The 26,943-nt window shown below is 36.2% G+C and overlaps 1 protein-coding gene across 2 annotated transcripts in view; it reads left to right on the forward strand.

The window, feature by feature from the left end:
- BAZ2B (bromodomain adjacent to zinc finger domain 2B) overlaps window positions 1-24,543 on the forward strand; it is a 406,036-nt gene extending 381,493 nt beyond the window's left edge. The window contains exons 32-40 of one of the 2 annotated variants that reach the window (XM_021716325.1): window positions 42-315; window positions 489-644; window positions 1,347-1,507; window positions 8,129-8,439; window positions 8,825-8,960; window positions 13,387-13,533; window positions 19,049-19,311; window positions 19,589-19,732; window positions 23,062-24,543. In XM_021716325.1, coding sequence (XP_021572000.1) covers window positions 42-315; window positions 489-644; window positions 1,347-1,507; window positions 8,129-8,439; window positions 8,825-8,960; window positions 13,387-13,533; window positions 19,049-19,311; window positions 19,589-19,732; window positions 23,062-23,215 — 1,746 coding nt within the window. In that variant the 3' untranslated portion in view covers window positions 23,216-24,543. The remainder of the gene's footprint in view (window positions 1-41; window positions 316-488; window positions 645-1,346; window positions 1,508-8,128; window positions 8,440-8,824; window positions 8,961-13,386; window positions 13,534-19,048; window positions 19,312-19,588; window positions 19,733-23,061) is intronic. The other variant, XM_021716326.1, reaches the window with a different exon arrangement.
- Window positions 24,544-26,943: the final 2,400 nt, after the last annotated feature.

Here is a 26,943-nt window from a genome sequence, read left to right on the forward strand (position 1 = left end):
TTTCTAACTTTTTAATCTTTTTTAATGTTTTCTTTTTGCAGATTAAAAGTGGAGTATCTATGATGGGACTTCAGTTTTGTGGGTGGCCCACTGGTGTGCTTACTCCCAGTCTTCCATTTACATCACCTTTACCTAGTCTGGGATCAGGGTTGGGATTATCAGAAGGAAATGGTAATTCATTCTTGACTTCCAATGTTGCTTCAAGTAAAAGTGAATCTCCGGTACCACAGAATGAAAAGGTCTCTTTAGCTCAACCTGCAGTTGTTGAAGTGGCAAAGCCAGTAGATTTTCCTAGTCCAAAGCCTATTCCAGAAGGTAGGTACATTGAAATGGTTTATAGACACTTACTTGGTTTCATTATTATGGTTTTCTATATTATAACTGAATCTTTGATTGTTCTGTATGTAGTTAATAAATATTTTGATTTGCATTGTGCCATTTCCTTTTCAAAATATTTGTAAAAGATCCATATGTTTATCTTGACTTAGAAATGCAGTTTGGTTGGTGGAGAATTATTGACCCAGAGGACCTAAAAGCTTTGCTCAAAGTGCTACATCTCAGAGGAATAAGAGAAAAGGCATTACAAAAACAAATTCAAAAACACTTGGATTATATTACTCAAGCCTGCATCAAGAATAAGGATGGTATGTACCTAAAAGAGATTTCTGCTGTCTTGCTTAGTTATGAAAATTAATTATTTTATTGTAAAGCATATTTTAGTACAGTTGACCCTTTGTATTCATGGGTTCCACATCTGTGGATTCAACCAACCACAGATCAAAAATGTCCAAAGGAAATGTCTGTACTAAACATGTACAGACTTTTTTCCTTGTCATTATTTCCTAAATAATATTTAAGAAATGTAAATTTAAGACAATTTACATTGTCTTACACAATATAAATAACCTAGAGAGAAAATATGTGGGAGAATATATATAGGTTATATGCAAATACTGCACCATTTTATATAAGCGACTTGAGCATCTGTAAATGTCAGTGTCTACTGAGGATCCTGGAATCAATCCTCCTCAGACACCAAGGGATAGCTAAATATCTTAGTTCTTAATTTATTATTTTTTTCTTCTATTTTACTCAACGAATAGTAACTATTTACATTTCTTAAATTGCTATTACTTTTATATAATTTTTTATATGTGCAGACATATTGTTTTTATTAGAGTGTTTCTACTTTTAAGAGTAAATTGCCTGCACATGCCAAAAGTTCATTTATGTATGTGAAGTTAGATGTATGTAGTACCCCTAGAATTTTATTCACTTTCTGGAAAAACTCACCGAGGGGAAAAACAATAAAGTGGATTTTTAAATTAATTTTTTTTCAAATATAGTTGCTATTATTGAATTAAGTGAAAACGAAGAAAACCAAGTAACTCGAGATATAGTGGAGAACTGGTCAGTAGAAGAACAAGCAATGGAAATGGATTTAAGTATCCTGCAACAGGTAGAAGATCTAGAAAGGAGAGTTGCATCAGCAAGTTTGCAAGTGAAGGTAAAATCGACTTGGAATAAAATCTATTTTTAGGATAACGGAAGGTAATGGATATTTATTACATGCCTCATATACGCCAGTTACTGTGCTAAATGTTTTTACTTTATCTCATTAATCTAAAAGCAATCCTGAATTAATTTCCCCCATCTTACAGATAAGGAACTAGGCTCGGAGTAAGTAATCTGCCAATGGTCATATAATAAGCATCTACATTTGAATTCAGAGCAAGTCTTTCTGACTCCAGAACCCATGTTCTCAATCTTGCTGCCTCCTTAACTGTATTCAGAAATATTTTTTCTGATATGCAGTTCTTTACTATAAGAATTTCACAGTTTTCCCCATGATAAAGTTGTATCAAACTCCTCTGTAGTCTTTCACATTGGGCCATGGGTCCCTTATATACAAGCCATCTAATTTGTCGGGCTTTTATACTATATGGTTTAAATTTATAACTGCAAACACATCCAAATATAGTTATATAGTATTATAATATATTGACACACAGCCTTACGTATACATACCTAGAAAATTTTTTTTATTTATTCATTACTGAGCATTACCATGTCACAGACAATGATCGGAACTGGTTTCCAATGAATAGGCAAAAGGAAAGCTTTACCTTTGTGCAAGAATGTTTGGTTTTAAAGAGGGGTATAAAAGTCTTCTCAACTGACAGGAAGGTAGCATGTCTGAGGATAAAGATATGGATGATGAATAAGCATGAAAGGGAAAGGTTTAAGAATTTTAGTTTCCATGTAATTTGGTTTATCATATTTTATTCAAAATGATAAATGTATGACATAATACCATCCTATCCCATAATTAATATCTTGCTTCATAATTAGTTTAGTGTAGAACAATTCTTAGGCTAATTCTAACTGAATATTAGTTGGGAAAGCATGTGGACACTTGAGGGTCTCCGAAAAAGGTCATTTTTCCAGTGCTTATAAAATATCCCTTTCTTGACACAAAAAATTATTTGCTGAAACTACTGTACTAGCAAACTATATGTCTCTTCCTCCTGGTACTATAATACAATATAAAAATCATTTGTCTGGCACTTTCAACAAATGAACTCTTCCACACTAGTTAATTTCCTTGAGAAATGAAAATTATCCTATTTAGTGCCAAAGTTTTGTAACGTGTTTGTTGAATCTCGTATGCATTGCACTGCCTTCTCAAATGGAGAATGATGAGTGCGATTCAAATTATCATGGTGACACGTGATTGTCAATATGAAGACCAATTATTAGACAGTGATTCCCTCAGGAAACGAAACGAAAAAGGATGTCTCCTTTTTCATTTCTGTGTTTCGCAGGTCTAGGATGTGGGCTCTTGGCTGCTTGGCTAGATCTGGGTCATGCCCACCAGTGACAGCTGGCCAGACTGTTTCTGAGGTGCAGGGCCATCGTGCAGGCCAAGGGCATGTGTGTGGGGGTCATGGGTGTTGTAGGGCTGTTTCTCAGGTCCTCAGTGCAGATGCATAGCCACTCACTGGCCCAGCTTGAGGGAGGGCACACAGGTTTGGCCAGCTCAAAGGCAGGTTCACCCTGGGCAGGACAGCCAGACTCCTCCTCCAACTGGAAGTGTGGTGGCAGCCGTTGATTTTCCTGCTATGTAGGACAGGAATCACAGCTAAGCTTCACAGGGCCCAAGCTTCTTGCAGCGGGGACTGTGGCATTCAGCCACCTCTGTCTGTTTGATAGAATGAAGAGAGAGACGCAGTGCTGAAGAGGTGCAGTGGCAACTGGCCCCCAGAGGAGGGCGCACTCTAGAAGGGCTCGGGTCTCAAGATAGCACTATACTACAGCAGTTTGGCTTCAGGGGCTGGATGGGGGTAGGGAGTGTGCACCTTGTGCTCCTAATCTGGAGCAGGGAAGACGGGTGAATTCCTGGCAGTTCCCCAAAGTGTACTCAGGAGTTGCAAGGACTGTGGTTCTTCTGTAGTAAGAACTATAGATGTTTTTGATGAAAGTGGGAGCTAATGGGAATCTTCCGATTACCTCCCCCCCAGTGGAAAGTTTCTCTTGACTCCAGATGGATCCAATGGGGGGGGGAAGGGGCTGCAGAAGCCAGGTGCATCCATGCTACTCTTTGGGGCTTCCAGTAATCACAGGTGTGTCTCCACTCCCTCGCTGTACTTCAGCACTCTCCCTTCAACACTCCAGTTAAATCTTAGCTGTTTATTCATTGCCTTAGTCCTTTCTTGTAGGGGAGACAAATGCTGGGCATCCCTAGTCAGCTATCTTGCTGACATCAGTCTCCCAGAGTGGATTTTAAAGCCCTTCTCTCAGCCGGGCTTGGTGGCTCAGCCTGTAATCCCGCGCCTTTGGGAGGCTGAATGAGTGGATTGCCTGAGCCCGCGGGTTCGAGACCCGCCTGGGCAGCGAGACCTCATCTCTACAATAAATCAAAAAATCAGCCGGGTGTGTAGCGCGCGCCTGTAGTTCCAGCTACTTGGAAGGCTGAGGCGGAAGGATCACTGGAGCCCAGCAGGTCGAGGCGGTGGCCGGGAGCGGCCACTGCACTCCAGTCTGGGCGACAGAGTGAGACTCCAACTCAAATAAATAAATAAATTAATAAATTAATAAATAATAAAACCCTTCTCTCAGTAACTAATCAGGTCTCAAAGTCTCCAGTTCATACTCAGCATCACGGCAGTGACCTTCACTCCCCAACTAACCCTCCAGTGGTAGCAGATGCCCTGGAATTTGCTTTTTAAGTGGGTCATTTTAACATCCTGTTGTGATATTACTGAATTAGTCTATATTATTCTAAAAATTGAATTGTAATTATATTAGCCTGAAGAGTTGAAGAATGCAAGTAATGGGAAAGAGATGAAAATAACTACAAAACACTCTTTTAACATCTATAGAGGAGTTACTTTTTTTTTTAATAGAAAATAGTTATATGTTTAGCCTAGCTATTGTGAAGGCACATTAAGCAGGTGGCCTAAGTCTACCTAATGTGCATTCATTCTATTTTTAATATTGCTAATAATTTGCAAGTTCTTTTTTTATCTTGTAGGAAAACTTGTGTCACTAGTCCTACTTCTGTTGTTGAGAGTATGCAAAAAGTCTGATTATTCTTCCAGCTCTTCTAAAGACAGCTCCTATGTTTCTTTTTAAATTTTCTTTTTTACAAGCCAATGAATTCCTTCAACCATTAATCTCATGACATGGTTCCCAGGCCCATGATTTTCTTCTGAATAAGCATCAGTATCAGTCAATCCCACTCCCCCATCCCCTGGCAGTTTCCCACTACTGCCAATCCCTTTCTTATAGTATTATGATAATTGTTCAAGGTCCACTTATGAGTGAGAACATATAGTACTCTGTTCTTTGTTTCTGTGAGAGATCACTGAGTATGATCGATTAAATCCATCCAAGTTGCTGTGAAGTCCATATATATGTCCTTCTTTATGGCTGCATAATATTTCATTGTGTGTATGTACCACATTTTTTTTAACCAGTCCAGCTTCCGTGGGCAACATGGTTGGTTCCATGTTTTTGCTATTGTGAATAGAGCTGTAACAAACATGCATGTGCAGGTATCTTTTTGGTTGAATGATCTGAGTTCCTCCAGGTATATTCCCAATAGGGGAATCTGGGTTATAAGGAAGGTCAATTTTTAGTTCTTTCAGAAATCACCACAGTCTTCCAAAGAGGTTGCATTTGTTGGCATTCCCACCAGCAGTGTAAAAGCGTTCCTTTTTCTCCACATCTTCACCAGCATCTGTTGTTGTTTGTTATTAATGATGGTCATTCTTACTGGGGTTAAGTGATATCTCAGTGTGGTTTTAATTTGTGTTTCTCTGATGATTCGTGAGGCTGAACACTTTTTCATGTGTCTGTTGGCTGCCCGTGTATCTTCTTTTGAGATGTTAAACAGTTTTTTATTGTTGCATAATAGATGTACATAGTTTCTCGGTTCATGTGATAATTTAATACATTCATATAATTTGTAAAGATCAATTTAATGTACTTAGAATATCCATTACCTTAAGTATGTGTCTTTTCTTTATACTAGAAATATTTTAATTATTCTCATCTAGCTATTTTGTAAGACACAATAGATTATTGTAAACTATAGTCACTCTACTCATCTGTCAAACACTAGGTCTTATTTCTCCTATCAAGCCATATCTTTGTACCCATTATTCAGTTTCTCTTCATCTCTTTCTCCTCTCTATGCTTCCTGGCCTCTGGTAACTACCAGTCTGCTGTCTGTCTTTATGAGTGAAAACATGGAATATTTGTTTTTCTGTGCTTGGCTTATTTCACTTTACATAATGACCTCAGTTTCATCTCTGTTGTACAGATGACAAGATTTCATTCTTATGACTGAATAATGTTCCACTGTGTAAATATACTACATTTTCTTCATCCGTTCATCCATTGATGGACACTTAGGTTGATCTCATATTTTAGCTTTTTGGGGATAGTGCTGCAGTAAACATGGAAGTACAAATATCTCTTCAATATACTGATTTCCTTTCTTTTGAATATATATTCGGCAGTGAGCTTGCTGGATCATATGGTAGTTCTGTTTTTAGTTTTTTGAGCAACCTCTACACTCTTCTTCATAGAAGGGAAACTGGTTGTCCCCCTTGATCTCACTTTTCCTAGTGTAGAAGCCGTGAGTGGAGAAAAATTATCTGTGTGCTTGGGGCCAGGAAGAATAGGGAAAGACACATTACAGATAAGGAAGTTATATTCTATTACCATCTGCTCAGTTTTTTCTCTTCTCTGTGGCCTTGAAAATGTCTCATCCTCATATTTTTTTTTCTTTTTTTTTTGAGTTGGAGTCTCACTCTGTCACCTAGACTGGAGTGCAGTGGCCACTCCCGGCCACCGCAACCTCGACCTGCTGGACTCCGGCGATCCTTCCGCCTCAGCCTTCCAAGGAGCTGGAACTACAGGCGCGCGCTACCACGGCCGGCTAGTTTTTTTTTTATTTATTGTAGAGATGAGGTCTCGCCAAGTTGCCCAGGCAGGTCTCGAACCCACAGGCTCAGGCAATCCACTCACCTCAGCCTCCCAAAGCGTGAGATTACAGGCTGAGCCACCAAGCCCAGCTCATCCTCATATTTGAGTTATTGGCTATTGTTGGTAATAATCTCGGTGCTATCTATTGAGTTTTCTGTGCAGGATAGTGAAGCCAGCTTGCTTTCATGCCACTATTTTAGAACTAGAATTCCTATGGAATCCCATCCTTTCTCTCTAAATATATTATAAATGTTCTCTTGAGTTAAAGGAGTAGACTTGGTCCTAACATATAAGATAAAATTAGTATGTCTAAAGCGATTTCATTAAAAGTTTATTGTTTTTCATGTAATATGCATTCACTAAGTACCTATTCCATATCAGACACTATAGAATTGAATAAAATGTGGTTCCTACCCTCAGAAAGCCTATCATTTAATAGGGAAGTAAGATGCATATGCTATGTACAGACTCTAGTAACTAAGCATAACAAAGTGTAAAGTAATGCATGAATTTAGAAAAAGAATACTAATTTCTGGTGGAGATATGGTAGACAGAGATCAGATAAGATTTCATGTAGAAGTCAAGATGGAACTTAAGGTGATGAGTAAGGTTTTGACAGAGACCAGAGAATGTCATACTAGGAAGTGGGAACAGCGTAAGCAGAGTGCAGGGATCAGGAAGCTTGTCACATGTTTGTGAAGCGGCAAGTCATGGCATTCTACTGTATGATAGGATGCATGAATGGGAGCATGGGAAGAGATTAATTGAGGTATTTGAATGCTGTGGTGAAGATTTGGTAAAGAGAAGAGAAACTTCTAAGGATTTTGAGCTGGAGGATCAATATAAGCAAGCTAAGCTTATATCAATATAAGCTCTTTTATTTAAGTCAACATATATGTACCGAGTGCCCATTATTTGCTTTCACGTGCTGCAGATAAATGAGTAAAAGCAGTCATAGTCCCTGCCCTCATGGAACTTAGAAGTAGGAAAATATTAATCACACTAGCACAAAACCACATCCGTGACATGGCTGTGGAACATGGTCCCAGGAGAGAGGGGGACTTAACTCCTGGAAGAGATCAGAAAAGAATTCCCCTAGGGGATCCTTTCGTGTTAAAGTAAGTTTTAACAGAGCTACAGAATGCGTGGAGTTAAGTATTAACTAGGTGAAGAGGAGCAGGGAAAAGTTATTCTGACAAAGATAATAACATACACAAAGTCCCTGCTGTCAAAGGAAGAATGGGAGTACAAGGACCTGTACAGAAGAGCAGTGGAAGGAATGAAAACAAAGAAAGAGGAAGTTCAGAGGCTACTGGGTTGTTTCCAAATGAGTATGCGTGATCCCACGAAATTAATTAGCATCTTGGTCTAAAATCTTTCAAAATACTTTGTTGATTTTTATTACACCTCTCATAATATGAAAAACTGATAAATTTTCCTTCTTAGGCTTTTCTCACAACTGTTTCTTTTAATTTTTTGTTCTTATTTCTACCTAGCATTAGGAAACACAAGTTAAAAGCTTTTAGTAAAGACCCTTGTGATCTGTCGATGTCCACTGCTGTGTTTTAAGGTAATTCATCCATCTGGTATTTTAAGAGGAAACCATAATAATACGATTCTCTTTGATATATAGGGTTGGATGTGTCCAGAGCCTGCATCAGAAAGGGAGGACTTGGTATATTTTGAACACAAGTCATTTACTAAATTGTGCAAGGAGCATGATGGAGAATTTACTGGTGAAGAAGAAAGCAGTGCACATGCACTGGAACGGAAGAGTGACAACCCCCTAGATATAGCTGTAACCAGGCTGGCTGATTTGGAGCGGAACATTGAAAGAAGGTATCTGAAGAGCCCCTTAAGTACCACCATTCAGATCAAACTGGATAATGTGGGCACAGTTACTGTCCCTGCTCCTGCACCATCCATTAGTGGTGATGGTGACGGGTAGGTTATTGAGATTAACTTGAAAAATTATTGTGCTTCTTTGCTAATTGGAGCCTATTTTCTATTGCCTGTTATCTATGTATCTTCTTGTATGTCTGTGATCCATATGGATCATGCTATTTGCATGATGCTTTGTAAAAACATTTTTTTTTGTTATGTGCATTGATAATCCTGCAAAGTGATCTTACATTTACCTGGTTGTGACTAAGCTTTGAGGCACGTCGCCACAGTCTGTGCACTACATCAAATTTAGTTGCTTAAACCTTATACTTACTGGCTGTTACATGTTTTTGTCATTGCTTGGCTTTCAGTGTGATGATTGTTTCACATTCAGTAACCGTAAGTGTGGACATGACCTACTTAATTTTTCTATATTTCAATGCAGAATTGAAGAGGATATTGCTCCAGGGCTCAGGGTATGGAGAAGGGCATTATCAGAAGCTCGCAGTGCTGCACAGGTAGCTCTGTGCATTCAGCAGTTACAGAAATCAATAGCATGGGAAAAATCAATTATGAAAGTTGTAAGTGTTTTTATTTAAGAAATACTATAACTAATTTACTTTGTCCTGTTTTTTTCCAACCTCCAGATCTTTCTTAATTAAACCTTACCTCCTGTCACAATAATGTATGCTGTACTTGAGAGTTTGTCTCATTCTTAAAAACTGAATAGTTTAATACTTTCTTCCTTATTTTGAGCTTTTTGAAGGAAACTACCAAATGTGTTATCTTTCATTTTTTTAAAAATCTTGCTTCTGTCTCCTTTGAATATTGTTTATAACTCTAATTAAAGTTGTCTCCTATATTCTGTCAGCATAATAGTTGTTAATCTAAATATTTTGAAATGCCTTTCATTCTTGTAAACATTCCCTTTGCTAACATCGCCTGCTATATTATTGCATTTTCTATCAGTTTTTATTTTGTAATGCTAAGAAGTACTTAGATAAGTAAATACAATATAAGCAGAGATCTCTTATGCACAGATACTATGTTTGGCATCAGATGTATGTGACTGACATGAAGAGCAGATATTTTAGTCTTTCCTCTGCCAATTAAAACGGGTTTCTCACCTGCTTTGTACAAGCCCAATTAGTTATTATCATATAGTTAGCTTCTACTTTGTGCCAGACACCAAAATGCTATGTGTTCAAAATAAGAGTTATACTTCATATTTTTCCAGAGAGATATTTATTTTAAATCATGTACAAGCATCCCTCTTGCCTTTTATATATGATATATTGAAGTATCTATTGCATGTAGACATTTGTGAATCACTTTAGCATTTACTTTTGAATTACAAGCTAGCTTTAAACATTGGAGATTTGTTTTCATGAATGGCTAAGTGTGAAACTCCTTTACTACAAATAGTCACTCCTCTGAAGAAAAGAAGTGATCCTTAAATAACTTAGCATTCTTTCCTTCACTTTTACCTCCATGCTTAGACTACTCAAATACATTATAATTTATTATTATATAATGTCATATATATGATAATATCTGAATTCCATACAAATAAATTTGGTTTCTTCTATGATTTTTCAATTCTTCCTAAAATAACTATGGAATCATTAATCTGCAGTTTTTACAGTATGCTCAAATTTAGGTCTTTCTCAATTCAGATTAGAGCTTACTGTAAGTTTTTAAGGTATTGTTCAGTTCATTTGATAGCATTTTTGCCAGATACAAATATTTTTTCTTCTAAAAATTATCACTAAAGTAAATTTCAAGTCTCTTTAGACAAATATATTTGGTGAAATCTGAGCCATAATGACCAAAAAAGATTGAGTTCTTGCTGAGCGTGGTGGCACATGCCTGTCATCCCAGCTACTCAGGAGACCAAGGCAAGATGATCACTTGAGCCCAGGAGTTCAAGGCTATAATTGTGCTGTAATTGTGCCTGTGAATAAACACTGCATTCCAGCCTGGGCATCTTAACAGAACCCTGTCTCTAAATCATTTTTTTAAAGATAGAGTTCCTATATCAAGATGAAATTTGCATTTTTTTTTCTTAAATACATCAAAGCAATTATCACAGTGTGGTCAGTTTTGTTAGAAACTTATACACAGAAATCTAAAACTTGTATCAAAACATGCTTTTGAGCCAAGCATGGTAGCTCACACCTGTAATTCTAACACTTTGGGAGACTGAAGTGGGATGATCACTTGAAGAGAGGAGTTTGAGACCAGTCTGGGCACCATAGTGAGACCCCATCTTTAGAGACAGTTTTAAAGATTAGCTGGGCATGATGACATGCACCCATAGTCCTGGCTACTCAGAGTATGAGATGAGAGAATTGCTTGAGCCCAAAGGTTTGAGGCTGCCATGAGCTATGACACCATTGCACTCCAGTCTGGGTGACAGAACAAGACCCTATCTCAATTAAAAAGACAAAAAAACCTGCTTTTATATTAGTATACTTAATTTCTGCAATCCAGAGCTTTCAGTTCTTGCAAATTCATTAACCTTCCTCATGATATTAATATACATTTCTCATTTAACTCCATCTCTCACGACCTTCATTTCTTTTTTTAAATATTTGATAACACATTATTTGCCATGAAACTACCTTGAAAAGAATGCAGAGTTTCACATGCAAAGATTAAGAAGCACTTCATAACCTTTTATAAGAGACATATTTGAGATTAGCCTAGGCAACTTGACAAGAACTCATCTCAACAGTAAATCAAAAATTAGCCGGGTGTTGTAGCACATGCCTATAGTTCCAGCTACATGGAAGGCTGAGGTACGAGGATCACCTGAGGCTCCTAGCAGGTCACTGCACTCCAGCTTGGACAACAGTGAGACTTCAAAAAAAAACAAAACAGAGATGTAACAGTGTGTTTGATAAGTCCTAACAAAGCATTAGAGTACTCAATATCATTAGAAATACACTCTTGGGCCGGGTGCAGTGGCTCATGCCTATAATCCCAACACTTTGGGAGGGGGAGGTGAGAGGATTGTCTGACCCCAGGGGTTCGAGACAGCCTGGGCAACTTGGTGAGACCTCATCTCTACACTAAATCAAAAAATTAGCTGGGCATGGTGGTACTTGCCTGTGATTCCAGCTATTTGGAAGGCTGAGACAGAAGGATCTCCTGAGCCCAGTAGGTCGAGGCTGTGGTGGCTGTGAGCCTGCCACTGCCCTGCAGCCTGGGCCACAGAGTGAGACTCTGACTCAAAAAAAAAAAGAAATACACTGTTGACTAAAGACCAAGCTTATCAAAAGAAAGGAACTGTCATGATTTGCCTCTAGGTAATTCTCTGCCCACACTATGCTTTATGTTGTTGTTAATGTTAGTAGGCAACATCCACAACTTTGGACTATAGTAACAAAGGAATTAAGACCAAATATCAATACATTTGCTCTAATATATTGTGAGCTGTTACTGTGATTTTTCAAATTGTTATGAGTTTTGATATCTGTCACCCTTTCTTTAAAGCATCAAAATAATTTTAAGTTATTAAATGAGAGATGTAAGACAGACTTTGAGGTATTTTTAGCAATCTATTGTAGAAAACAGTGAGAATTTACATATGTTCATGAATCTGATTTTAAAATTTTGTTGTTTTAGAGACTTAAATATAACCTTCCAAATGTTATTTCTCAGTTAATATTTTCACAGAAGTTTTAAAGATATAACTGAAATTTGGAGAAATAATTTAACACCATCTTAAGGTGTTTAGTGACGTAGTATTAGGAAAGGTCATATGGTAGATACTTATTGCCTCTTTTGTTCTTGCTATACATGCCAATTTCAGTATTAAAGATATAATACTTAACTTATATTTGATAGGCATTTGTCCACTTGAGTAGAGTGTATCTGCTGTTTTGATAAGATTCCAAAACTATCATTGGTATACATATAGAGACATAATAGGACTATTTTAGGTTTTCCAAGACTAAGGTATAAAGTTGTATTGAAAATTAAACAAAGTAAGTTTGAACATTTAAGTTGTTTTGTTTTTAAGAGTATGTAAATACCTAACGTTAAATTACTATAAATGACTTCCAGTGTAAATATTTTCATTTTTTAAAATATTGATTACAAGACATTTTCTAACCGTGACTATAATATGAACTCGATTTCAAAAAACAATGTTAGTACTTACCATTTTTTAAAGCCATCTTGAAAGTTTTTACTTGTCTAACTTTTCTTCTTTCCTTTGTAAAACTTGTTATACAAAATATGTATGCATGGGGAAAAAAAATCTTCTCTTTGCAGATATAAAGTTTTCAACAATATTAGAAATTCTTTAATAGAAAAGAAATAATATTATTTTTAGTTCTAGAAAATAAATCATGACCTCTTAAATTTTTAAATTTGTGTCTATTTTTTTCTTAGCTTTTTTAGGATCTGTTTTCTGCACTTGTGACACGTTTGATTTGGGTTGATTTTCAAAGTTTTCTGCTTTGGACACATTTTCAATCACAAAACATAGATGGATAATTTAGTCAAAATCTAGGGATATCTTTTTATCATATACAATTATGATACAAATACAAGTTTCATAATTTTGATCTTAAAAATTACTCTAACTCTTATTTCTTTCTCAGGATATCATGAGGATGCTAAGATAAGCAAAAGATGAAGCACATTTTTAAAAACACCATGTATTAAAGCTATTCATTGCTTTATGTGCTCTAATGTCATGTTAAATATTTCATATGTTAATGTGTACATGCTTCTGAAGTGTGTGCAGGCATTCAGCCTCTAGCTTTGTTCTTTGCAGTGTATCTGAAATGTGCATTTACCCCAATAGAACTGCTCACCTGTCATGTGGTCCATATCTGTGTAATGAGATACATAGATGTGTATGGCTACTGTATATTTGTTAGCAAGCGGAATGTTCATTACTAATATAAATTAGGAATTATGGTGTGTGTAACATCCCAATAACTATTATTCATGGCAGATGGTTAACTTAAAATGATTTTTCATGTATTATAGTACTGCCAAATCTGTCGAAAGGGGGACAATGAAGAACTGCTTCTCCTTTGTGATGGCTGTGACAAAGGCTGCCATACTTATTGCCATAGGCCTAAGATTACAACTATTCCAGATGGAGACTGGTTTTGTCCTGCTTGCATTGCTAAGGTAAGACTGATCTAAAACCAAACTTCTTCTTTTAACTCACCTTTTTTTAAGTTGAAGTCTCACTCTGTCACCTCGACTGGAGTCCAGTGGCACGCTCACGGCCACCGCAGCCTCGACCTGCTGGGCTCAGGGGATCCTTCCACCTCAGCCTTCCAAGTAGCTGGAACTACAGGCGATTACTACCACGCCCAGCTTACTTTTTGTTTTATTGGAGAGATGAGGTCTTACCAAATTGCCCAGACTGGTCTTGAACCCCTGAGCTGAGGCAATCCTCTCGCCTTGGCCTCCCACAGTGCTGGGATTACAGGCTTGCGCCACTACACCGGCCTAAACTTCTTAATGAACAGATCGAAATGCAGAGTTTTGTGGAGGCTTTTTTGAGATATAACTTACATACTATAAAATTCACCTTTTTAACAATTCAGTGGTTTTTAATATAGTCACATAATCGCTGGACACTGTGGCTCACGCCTGTAATCCCAACACTGTGAGAGGTTGAAGTGGGAGGATTGCTTGAGCCCAGGAGTTCAAGACCAGCACAGGCAACATAGCAAGACTTTGTCTCACAAAAAGTAGAAGAATTAACTGGTATAGCTGTGCACACTTATAGTCCCAGCTACTTAGCAGGCTGAGGCAGGAGTATCACTTGAGGAATTTGAGGCTTCAGTGAGCTGTGATCAAGCCAGTGCACTCTAACCTGGTTGACAGATTAAGACCCTGACTCAAAAATTTTTTTAAATAACATATTTTTTCACATAATTTTGCAGCCATCACCATTATCTAATTCTTAAACATTTTTATGACCTCAAAAAGGATCATTCGCAATTAATACCCATCCCTTCCAGCCTCTGGCAACCACTAATCTACCTTTGCTCTATGGATTTGTCTGTTTTGGTCATTACACACAAACTGAATCATACAACATGTGACTTGTTGGCTCTGACTTCTTTCACTTAGCAAAGTGTTTTCAAGGTTCATCCGTGTTCTAGCATATTTCAGTACTTCCTTTCTATATTCAAATAGTATTTCATTTTATGAAATACCACATTTTGTTTATTCGTTCATCAGTTGATGGACATCTGGGTTGTTTCTACCTTCTGACTATTCTGAGTAATGCTGCTATGAACAGTCATGTGCAAGTTTTTGTATGAACTTAAGCTTTCAGTTCTCTTGGGTATATACCTAGGAGTAGAATTGCTAGGTTATATGATAGTGTGTGTATTTTAAGTCATTTTCCAGTCACATTTAAAATAGAAATCTGAGAGCTGTCATATTGATTAATAGAGATGCAATGTAATAAAACAGAAGGAAATGGGTTTTGGAGTTGTCAGAAGTAAGAATGTGAAAGGATCAGCGTGTATTCAAGGCCAGAGACTTTCCTACGCGATTCCTACCTCAGTCACTCTCTCTCATGTTTAATCTCTTGACCTAATGGTTACTATTAAGTACTGCCTCTCTGTAAACTCATTTCAAGCATCCATCTGTCCATCACCCCCTTTCCTTCCAGTCTACCCCCTCAAGCACTTCAACTCCAGCAATCCTTTGCTCTCACCAGGATCATCAATTCATTTATCTCAAGATTTTTCACTGTTGCTCTCCCCCTTCATGGCCTCTTTCCTCCTAATTGATCTTACTTACAGTGTGTCATTATGCCATTATCATAATCATTGTATCCACCATTAGGTCCTTTGCCTCTCTCACTTTGTAAAATTATCATTCTGGTTAATCCAACTCTCTATTTTCTTCAACACTTTTACCTTTCTTTGTATCTGAATGCAGCTGTGGAAAACACCCAGTCCTTTACATTCAAGGCATGTTGAGGACTTTTAATGATGTTTTAACTCGTTCTTTCTCTGTCTTCATTCTCAGCATACTTGTCATTCCACTGAAAAATTGGAAGCCATCAGAAGAAAATATCACAATATTTTACCACCCTGTATACCATCTTTCTGTGTCTGAGCTCACATCCTTTACAGTCTCTCCTAAGCCAGTTACCCCACTGGGTCTCAGATCCCATCCCCTCTCACCTCCTTGGGAACATTACTGCAACAGTTCTCCTTTCTCAAGCATCATGAATTTCTCCTTTTCCAGTGGGTTCTCTCTTCAGTCTACTGGCATGGTACTATACCTTCCATCTTAAGAAAAGCAAATAAAAACCTTCTTCTGTCCTTACTTCCTTGATCCAGTTCCCCCATTTCTCTTCTTCCATTTACTGTACAGAAAAACTCTTAAAAAATTTGTTGTTCTGGTTCTAATTTCTCTGCTCTGATTCGCTCTAGCTCTAGTTAAATTTTTACCTTCATGGCTTCCTGAAAATTGCCCTTATCATGGTCACAAATGACTTTTATATTTCTCACTCCAAGGTCAGTGAGTGCTCAGTGCTAACCTTGTCTGACCTGTCAGTTACATTTGATAGAGTTGAACCCTCCCTCCTTCTCAAAACATTGTTTTTCACTTGACCTCTAGGATACCATATTCACCTAGTTTTCTTCCTGCCTTTACTTCTTCTCAGTCTCCTTTGCTGATTTTTCCTCTCCTCCCTGATATCGTAAACATTGGAGTGCTTTCTTAGCTTCTGGGTTGTTTTCTATAAAATGGGTTACTATCTCCTTTGTGGGAATTTGTCATGCATGTGAGAGTTTTTATAACTTTTGAGTTCTGTGAAAATGTTTATTGTAATACTGTCATATTTTAGACTACATTTTGCAAAGTAACAAGGGGTCTTGCATGGCATCACAGTCCCTAGTAATCACTTTTTGATTTATCATTACTTGATCACTTTTGTCACATATAGCTAAATATTGTTCAAAAGTAATCTTCACCGATTGTACCTAAATTATCTTTTAGCTTCATAACTGTCATGTTATAGAAAATTTCTCTAATACTTTATGAATTACTGACAAATAAATGCTTTAAGTCTTGGGGGTACTACCTGGTAGGCCATTGGAGATTTTGTTTTCAGTAAATTTGCTTAAATTAGAATTCTAGCTACCTGTCATTCAAAAATTGACTTGGAAGCATAAGATCTATGATCACATCCAAGTCCTTCTGGGTGAATGCAGCTTTTTAAACCTCTACTTTTTTTTTGTTCTTTTTTAAATGTAGTGAACTAGATGTTATGTTTCCTTAATAAAAACAATTCTAAACATTTGATTTTGACATAGAAAGACAAGTTAAGGTTTTTATCTTTCCAGTTAATTCATAGTTATTTACAAATATTTATACATCTTGCTCTCAAGTGACCTTTTTCTGCATACATCATCCTGATTAACTGTTTTTACTCTGTGTGTATATATTAATATATGTGTGTATGTAATTATAGGATCACAGAATCAAAAAGACGTGTGTATATACATGTATATTTCTTTATTATATTAAGCATTATGTTTCTCTTTTAATGACTTCAGAGTGCTAAAAACCCAGGGTAATATGAAAACTCAAAATAATTCAATTTTAATGAATAAAAAGTATTGAACTAAATGGAGAAGAGAATGAGTAAAACATTCTTTCAGTTAGTGACGGGAGTAGCGATTCTTTGATATGGTGTGGGAAAAGTATTGGATTTATGGTTTGTCTTATTTAGTCAGTTAAAATACCTCCTTAACTATACTTTGTTTTTTGGTTTGTTTGGTTTTTTTTGAATTGGAGTCTCACTCTTGTCACCCAGGCTGGAGTGCAGTGCCGTGCTTACAGCCACCGCAACCTCGACCTGCTGGGCTCAGGTGATCCTTTTGCCTCAGTCTTCTGAGTAGCTGGAACTACAGGTGCACGCTATCATGCCCAGCTTATTTTTTGATTTGTTGTAGAGATGCATTCTCGCCAAATTGTCCAGGCTGCTCTCAAACCCGAGCTCAGGCAATCCTCTGAGCACCTCAGCCTCCCAAAGTGCTGGGATTACAGGCTTGAGCCACCGCACCCGACTTCTTAACTATACTGTTAACCTGCCAATAGAGAACCAAATAATTTTAACTGCTGTCCCTGGGTAACAGTGGCACAATCACAGCTCACTGCAGCCTCAACCTTCTGGGCTTAGGCAATCCTTTCACCTCAGCCTCCCAAGTAGCTGGGACTACAGATGTGCATCACCATGCTCAGCTAATTTTTTGTTTTTTAAATTTTTAATTTTATTTTTTATTCATTGGATTTTTTTGGTGTGTGTGTGAGACAAGGTCTTGCTATGTTGTTTGGCTGGTCTCAAACTCCTGGGCTCAAGCAGTCTTCCCACCTCAGCCTCCCAAATTGTAGGGATGCCAGGTATGAGCCACCACACCAAACCAAGAGCATTTTTTAATAAATGCAGAGGTCCTGAAGTGCCAGGGGTCATGAGCTCCTCAAAGAAATCATTATAAAATACTCCGAAGAAATGTTTTCAGTGAATTTTAAGAATATAGCCCACTTTAAATTGCTGCTGGACTAGAATTTCTTAACAGTCTGGTTAAAGGAGAAGTCATTTTCTAAAAGAGTTTAGTATATACTGCATATTTGGGAAAATAAAAAAAAACATATATTACTAGTAACTTTACATATCTCTCTTTTGTGATCTATTACATTTATTGTAACATTTAACTCTCAAAAGACAGATTTATTTCTCTGTCTCTAAATTCAAGGTAGAGGACCCTCATTGTCTCATCGATGTGCTGCCTGCTGTTTGTGATTATACTGCACAAGGCCAAGTGGAGATTTTTTTTTTTTCATTTAATTCTAGATCTAGAAAGACATTAGCAAAATATGGTTTATCTGTCTTGTTTTACATATGAGAATACAGCCTCACAGATATGTTTTTCCCAAAGTTTCATAGTTAGTAGCAGAGCCATAACTGGAATTCATATCCTTTGATTTCAAATATAATGTCCTTTATCCCATTTCTTTCTATTGTTTTCCTCAAAAACAGACATATTTTCCCCCATCTTTCACACTGCTTTGTTCACACCTAGGAACCACAGTTTGTGCAACTCTCTGCTTATTGAAAATACCATTTATTCTTTATCCAGAAAAGGAATCAGTTCTAGTGCATCTAATCACTTTAAAAGGACTTCTCAATTTGATACTTCATGAGCTTTTTTTTTTTCATTCTTTGGCCCAGCATTTTATTACTTCTTCAGGTTTCTTATTAATAATCTCTGTATTTTTATTTATATTCACCTTTGTTCTTAATTATATTGTGCTACAAAAGAGAATTCTTTTGTATCTTTAAACTCATTTGGTTGCTGACCTAGACTAAAGGAATACTGCTGACAAGTTCTTTAGTACCAACAGTGAATTACCATGAGATCAGCATCTTCAAGTTTTAAGAATTCTTAAGATGAATAGACTGTTCAGGCTTTATTAGATTTTAGCCTTATATCATGGGAGAGCAAATTCACAGCTCTCTTTTGAAAATAATAGAATTATCAACCTCCTTGATCAGAGTTAATATTATTTTTATTTGTTTATCCTGTCAGAGTTTCATAGTTGAAAAGAAAAAGTCTGCAGACAGTCATTTTCTTACACCTCATTTACTTTTTTTAAATTAAAGGCAAGTGGTCAAACTCTAAAAATTAAAAAACTTCATGTCAAAGGAAAAAAGACTGAGTCAAAGAAAGGCAAGAAAGTAACTTTAGCAGGGGATACTGAAGATGAAGACTCTGCATCTACAAGTAGTTCACTAAAAAGGGGAAACAAAGACCTCAAAAAAAGAAAAATGGAGGAAAATACTTCTATTAACTTGTCAAAACAAGAAAGTTGTACTTCTGTTAAGAAGCCTAAGAAAGATGACTCCAAGGACTTAGCTCTGTGCAGGTATTACTTCAGTTTTCATGTACTATATAACTATAATATCCCATCTTATTTGTTTAGAAGTCTTTTACCATATTAACCATTGCTCCCTGACAATTTGCTTAAATAGAAAAATGTAAAGTGTAAATACTGTATACATTAAGATATATGTAAATGTATTCCTTCATCTTTATTAGTAAATTAATTTATGAATTTTTACTTGAGAGATTATAAGAAGTTTTTAAATAAAAATAGACAATTCTAAAGTATAAATACTGATTTCAAACATTATTTTCTGTAGTATGATTTTGACTGAAATGGAAACTCACGAGGATGCATGGCCTTTTCTACTTCCTGTAAACTTGAAACTTGTTCCTGGTTATAAGAAAGTTATTAAGAAGCCTATGGATTTTTCCACAATTAGAGAGAAACTAAGTAGTGGGCAGTAAGTAAATTATTTCAGTTTAATAAATATTTATTGGATACCTGATATGTGCTGAGCACTCTTCTAGTAAGCCAAGATACTTGAATTAACAGCACGATATATAGGCCCTGCCTTTTGGAAAGAGGGTGTGTGTGTGTGTGTGTGTGTGTGTGTGTGTGTGTGTGTGTGTGTGTGTGGTGCGTGTGTGTGTGTGTGTGTTTGTGTGTGGCTAGAATAGCATAATGTGTGAGAGAAGACAATTATAATTATTTAAGAAGTTTTAAAACAATGGTGATAAACTTGCCTATGCACAGAACCTAGACTGAGGGGGTAAGAAAAAGTATCAAAGGAACTTCCCAAGTAAGTAACATGTAAGCTGGAGTATCAGTGGAATATTGACACCACTTCATGTGGATTTAACAAAAATTGACTTAAGTATTTTCAAAGTATGACAATGTAGAAATAGAAGTTCTTTGGAAGTTTTAAATAATAAAAACTTTATTATGAGTTGTTGAAGAATATTAAAATTTTGTTTACTAAATGTGGAAGAAAACTATCATTTGCTCCCCTTTACCATGTTCTCTTTTCAATCCTGTTCCCAGAATAAAGTTACTTGCTTTGGGAGGCTCTCCTGAGACACATAAAATATATTTTATAATATTTTATTATATTGTTATTTTTGTACAGTACATTATTAGTTCTTCCTAGACATTGTTTTGGTGAAAGTCACTGTGCTCCATAATTTACATTTAAATTAGAAGAGTTAAGTAGAACTTGCCACTTATTCATCAATGTCCCTCTTACATATATCAAATGATTTACTGGATTTACTAATTTATTTCTTTGGAGGTGAAATAACAGTTTTTCAAAAGTTTATGTCTTTTGTTTTAATTACAGAAGAGATTTGCCTAAATTTAGGAAATGTTTAAAATTATTAAAATAATTAGTTCTCATATGAACCAAACAGCAAAAGCTGTTGTCTTGATACGGACAGTTCTTTTGCTTTCTCTATCAAAATAGTCAGATACGTAGGAGGGTATCACAGTGCAATTTCTAATTAACATGTCCAAAACAAGGAGTTACACTTGAAGACTTCTTTACTAGTGTTTAAATTACCTCTTGATTTTAACTTCCATGATCTTCTAATTCATGGATAAAGGATGAACTTAAACCTCAAAATTCCTAAAACAAATAGGCTTAGAAATAAACACAACCAAAAATGTTACAAAATCAGAGCTCCTTTGGAAAATAAGATCTCGTGTATGGAGTGGGTGACAGGGAGGAGGCAGAGAGAAGGAAACAGTCTGTGTAATCCTACTTATGATGCCAGCTGTGTGGGAAGCAAAATCCAGTGGATTCAGACTTCTCTAACTTTGAGTTGTTTGATTAAACGCATAGTAAAGAGTTGGCACCAAAACCACAAACAGTATTTCAAATTTTTAAACCAAAAAAAATTTTTTTTTGGAGTCGGAGTCTCATTCTGTCACCCAAGCTGGGGTACAGCGGCGTGATCACGATTCAACTCAGCCTCGACCTCTTGGGCTCAAGGCAGTCTTTCCACCTTCAGCCTCCTGAATAGCTGGGGGCTACAGGTGCACCACCTAGCTAATTTTTTGTTTGTTTGTTTTTTGTTTTTGTTTTTGTTTTAGAGACAAGGTCTCGCTATGTTGCCCAGGCTGGTCTTGAACTCCTGGGCTCAAGCTGTCCTCCTGCCTTGACCTCCCAAAGTGCTAGAATTACAAGTGTGAGCCACCATGGTTGGCCAAAATTTTTAGAATAGAAGGAAGAGCCTGCTGGGCTTTAGCGAATCTTTCTGAGTTCCATTAGCTGCCTCATCCTTCCATAAAGGAAAGGTACAGATAGGAGTAGTGTGCTTATTTCACCTATAATTCTCACCTGAATTCCAGTCTATCCAATGCCAATCATTAACCTTTTCTTATAGTAAAGAATAGTCTGAGGAGAGAAATTGTTCTCAAGGTAACTTAAAGATATTTGTGAAAATTACTCCCACGCATATTGTATGATTACATTTAGATGAAATGTTCAGAATAGGTAAATCCATAGAGACAGGAAGCATATTGGTAGTTGTCAGGTGCTGGGTTGGGGAGGAATATGGGAGTAACTGCTTAATGATTATGAAGTTTGCTTTCAGGATGATAACAATGTTTTGGAAATAAATAGGGGGGTAGTATAATGTTGCAACTGTTAAATGCCAGTGAATTGTCTACCTTAAGATGGTTGATTTTATGTTATGTGAATTTCTTCACCTCCATAAAAATAAGTAAATAATTTCCAAAATAACAGGAAAATGGATACAATTATATAAAGACTGACTTAGTTCTTTATGAGCAAATTACAGAGAAATGTTATTTCTTTCATTATTGCGCATTTTAGGAGAGAATGAAAGACCATATAAGATATTTCATCAAAGAGATAGAATTCTGCTTTTAAGGCTCTCAAAGCTTGACTGCCTCATGGCGTATTTCTAATGGTTAGATTAGAAGTATCCAGCTTGCCATAGGTCAAAATTAATTTAAAATATGAATTTCTAAAAGGCCTGTTTCAAAATGTCTTGAATTGGTTTGAGTTGGCTAGAAAGGTCAACTCCTTTCTCACTAATAAGCTTAGAAAGATCCATTCACCTTTCTTATCTCTTTCACTTCTCTAAGAAAAAGAATTGGGCTTATCCCACCAGAAAAGCACTGGAAAAGAGGGAGCATGTGATTGTTGGTTTGTTTTTCTTTTTGCTTGTTTTGGTTCATCATACTCCAGTGCTTCAGTAGAAGAGCATATTTGAGAGAGAAGAGAAATGGGAAATGGGGAAGATTTAACACAGAGCAGCATGTCCTGGGATGTATGTAAAAGCTACAGGACAAATGTTATTTTTTAGAAAGCAATGGCAAGGTTTCTACTGCAGCTGAGCATTTCTGAATGTGGTTGCTACAAGTGATACAGTTATAAACTAGTCAAGTAAGATAAGTCCTGTAACAGAATTGTGATACCGGTCAAACAAGAAATCAGATGTGTGGGAAATTCAAGTTAGTTGAGATCTTGATCTTCAGAGGAACCTGCTTTTTCATTTAGCCTGTTCTTTAAATTCAGTATGGTCCAGAACATAAGGAATTTTCTTTTTATAAGAACTTTCTTTTTATAAGAATTTTCTTTTTATAAGAAGGATATTCTAATATAAATAAATGTATTGTACATTTTATATTAGTTTAAATGCAGTTATCCTAGTCTTTTTCTTTTTCCTTTCAGTTTTACTTATTTTACCTTTTATTAGCTCTTCATGTGCATACAAAACAAAGCCACCTTTTGAAAGCAATCTCTAATTATGTGTTTTCTTTCAGGTATCCGAACCTTGAAACCTTTGCTCTAGATGTCAGGCTTGTTTTTGACAACTGTGAAACATTTAATGAAGATGATTCTGACATAGGCAGAGCTGGCCACAGTATGAGGAAATATTTTGAAAAAATGTGGGCAGATACTTTCAAAGTGAGCTGAAGTTAAAATAATCCCTCTTTTTTTTTCCTTTTAAACAAGGACAAATGAGACCAGCAATGTGAACTGTATTTACATAAACGTGCAAGGCACATACATAATGACTTTTTTTCTCCCTTAAAATAAGTATCAGAAGAAGTATCAGAAGAATGATACCGTTTTTAAAGGCTTCACTCCTACAACAACCAAGACCCTTGGTTTATTGATTTGTGTGATTTATCAGCTAATTTAGGTAGAACAGGGAAGCACACCCAAAGAGTTTTCAAAGGAAAGGGTGTTATAGTGCAATAGCAATTAAAATATATCAAATCGCACTGAATATTCAACACCAGAGCTCTAATGTGGGAAACGGTTCTCCTTTCCCTCTCAATAAATATCTATTTTTCATTTTTTTACTTTGTAGTTTATTTTTTAGTGAATGTATTTAATTTTATGAATTATTTATGATTAAACCACATCCAGAATCTTCGTTTTCTGTGAAAAGGAAGAACTAGAAAATTGCTTTAAATCTTGAAAATACAACAAGGAATGTTTTAAAATATAAAACAAAGCCAAGTTAAACTGTTTACACTGATGTGCTATATAAAAGCACCAAAAATAAACTTTACTGTAGAGTTACAAGTACATTTATATATATATGTTGCTGCATCACTTGTGTAGTTAAATTGTATTTCAAGACAGTGAAAAAAAAAGTTGACATGTATATACTGTTCATTCTTGTTTATATTAAGTCTTGTTTTAAATATGTATTATGTGTATATATTGTTTGCAGACATTACTGTTCATGCCTTAGAGGGTTGTAGCATCTTATTTTCGTCTGGAGGTGATTATAGCTATACAGCCTGTACAGTAACTATCCTCTACCAACACTGTGGCGTCTCCTTAATCTTGGTAGTGCCTGCCTTTGAAACAGGGTGTAGGGGATATTAGTTTTCCATTTTTCTATTTTGTTATATAATTTTAAGCCACCAGGGCCTAAATTAAAGTATAATCATTTGTATCCATGTGGAATAAAATTGTGACAATTTCCTACGCACACAGTATTTTTTCATAGAAACATTTCCCTCCCATTTGCCTTGCCTCAGAAATAAATTTAAAAGACATTTGTAACCACTGTGTTTTATCTGCTGTGTGTTGTGATGGCCTGTTGGAGGCAAATAGATCAGAATTTTTTTTGTACCTATGTAAGAGTACTTGAAGTTTTATTTAAAATAAAATGTTGTGGAAAAGGTAGCATTCTTTTTTTTTTTTTTTTTTTTTTTTTTTTTTAGGAGTGTTATTTTTCACTACTATGTGTGGCACGGATACAATAAAAGACTTTTACAAACTAATTTTTTTAGTTTTTCTTAATGAACCTGGAAATATATTCTTTTACAAGAGCCAGTTTATTTAAATGTTATTTTTACAGAGGCTTGAAGGAGGAACAGTGTGTGGAGTAGTGTGGTTCAGAGAATGTTAGGCTGGGTGGAAGAGGGGGAGTTTAAGCCACGTGACTAAACTTGTAGAGTTTCTAAGCTTCACAAGTGTGTAGACATCCCTGGACCTTGTCTTATTTCTGATTTAACATTTTCAATAGGAAAATAGACAAATACATTAGATCTTGTTCTGATATGAGAAGTGTCTTTGTAGGTAGCCACACATCCCATTTGTCAATAACAAAAACTGAGATATAAATTCAAGCATTCAAGAAATAGTTTAATGACTTGTTGGGTCTGCTGGATTCTGGGGAATCATTTGTGGACAACACAGGTCCCAACTTCATAGAGCTTATAGCCTCTGAAGTGGGCCTGAGATAGCGTCCACTGCTTTTTTTTTTTTTAAGTTGGAGTCTCATTCCGTCACCAGGTTGGAGTGTAGTAGCACGCTCACAGCCACCCCAGCGTCAACCTGCTTGGCTCCAGCGATCCTTCTGCCTCACCCTTCCAAGTAGCCAGAACTATGGGCACGCACTACCACATCCAGCTAATTTTTTTATTTTATTGTAGAGACGAGATCTCACCATGTTGCCCAGGCTGGTCTCAAACCCGCGGGCTCAGGCATTCCTCTTACCTCAGCCTCCCAAAGTGCTGGAATTACAGACTTGAGCCACTGTGCCTGACTTGTCCACTGCTTTTAATAGTGAAGGGAGAATAGAAAAGATTTGAAGAAAATATTTTTAACTTTGAAATGTTTCTAAGCCACAGAATATTTTCAGAATCCTTAGATTGTTTTTGAAGACTTATATGAAAATCAGCTGTTGTTATGTAAATTTGTTTCTGTTAACCAAATATTGCAGTGATGCCTTAAGGGGACTGGTGCTTAATCAAAAATACCATGTGGAGCAGGGAACAAGGTGGCGCTGTGAATAAAGTGTCTGGTTTTTGTGTTTATAGAACTGGCTGATGCTCCGTGGAGATTCTTCTTCATGAGGATTTTGTTGCCTTAGCGGTCATATATGCTTGTTAATTTATATTAGATGGTATGTAAGGAGCTTGATAATAACAACGTCTGGTGTCTAAGAGGCTCATAAATGAGAAAATACTTAAACGCACACAAAAACAATTTTTCAAGAGTGATAGTTTTCTTTTAAAAATAAGTAAGATCTCCCTGAAGAAAGGAAAACTTAGTAAATATTGGCTACTTTGGACTGGTGTCTTCATTGTGATTCAGGAGAGGTAGCTGTTCAAGAATTAGTGAGCATGATTCCAAAAGGGCTGCACTCATAGTAGGTGACAGTTGTCACTGAACGTACATAGATCACATGTTACGTAAATGACTTGTGCACTCACAGTGCCCTAGGTTCAGCTTATTCTCAATAAAGCCAATAGCACTGTTCTCCTCAAATTAAAAAAAAAAGATTATCCTAAATTTTTGTGATCACATAATTGCAAGTATATGCAACATACTTTCATTAAGATAAGTTAGACTTTCACCTGTACCTTCTCCATTTTAGTCCTACATGTTAAAAAAACTGACCTGTTTTCAAATTTCGATTTAGATTTTCACTCAAGTAATGACCAACCAAGGACAACTGATCAAACAATCTACTATTGTTAAACACAAAAAATAATCATCAATTTGAAATATGTAGACAGTAAATATTTACTGAGTTGTGAACCACAGTGAAAATTAAACAGGTGAATATTTGTCTATAAGTACACCTTGAACTCAAAAAAAGCAAATTATCATAAATGCTAGGTGATCTTTTTCTTGTTCCAATCCCAACATAAAATTTGTAACAAGCACTAATTTTAATCTCAATTACAAAGGCTCTGATTTGTCTTGGTACCTCAATGCATCCCTCTCCTGACTCCCTTCTCTTTCCCTCCACACCATATTCCTTAAGAAATTCCAAATCCTGTTCCTTTAGCTTTCTCCAATTAAGCATATCATTAGCAAGGAAATCCAGTGTCACCATTTACTCCTTATTATAAATTTAATTTATGAGCTGCCTGTTTCAAGGTTATTTGCATTTTAAATATGTCCACTTTTGAAATGAAGGAGATTCATGTCCTATAAAAAGAATTTCATTTCAACAAGGAGAATAAGGGAAGTATTTTGAGAGAACTGAAATTTCCCTTCAACAAGGATATGACTCTAAAAAAATGAAAACAAGGTAATGAATAGAACCTTATCTGTAGGAATCTTGCTTCAATAAGCTGTCTTAGATTTACTTGGGCCACATTACAACTCTACTAAAAAAAAAAGTTTTTTGGCCGGGAGCATGCCACTTTACTCCAGTCTGGGTGGCT

This window comes from Carlito syrichta, unplaced genomic scaffold (genome assembly GCF_000164805.1).
Source record: "Carlito syrichta isolate Samal-C Ts95f unplaced genomic scaffold, Tarsius_syrichta-2.0.1 Scaffold308699, whole genome shotgun sequence".
Lineage (NCBI taxonomy): Eukaryota > Metazoa > Chordata > Mammalia > Primates > Tarsiidae > Carlito > Carlito syrichta.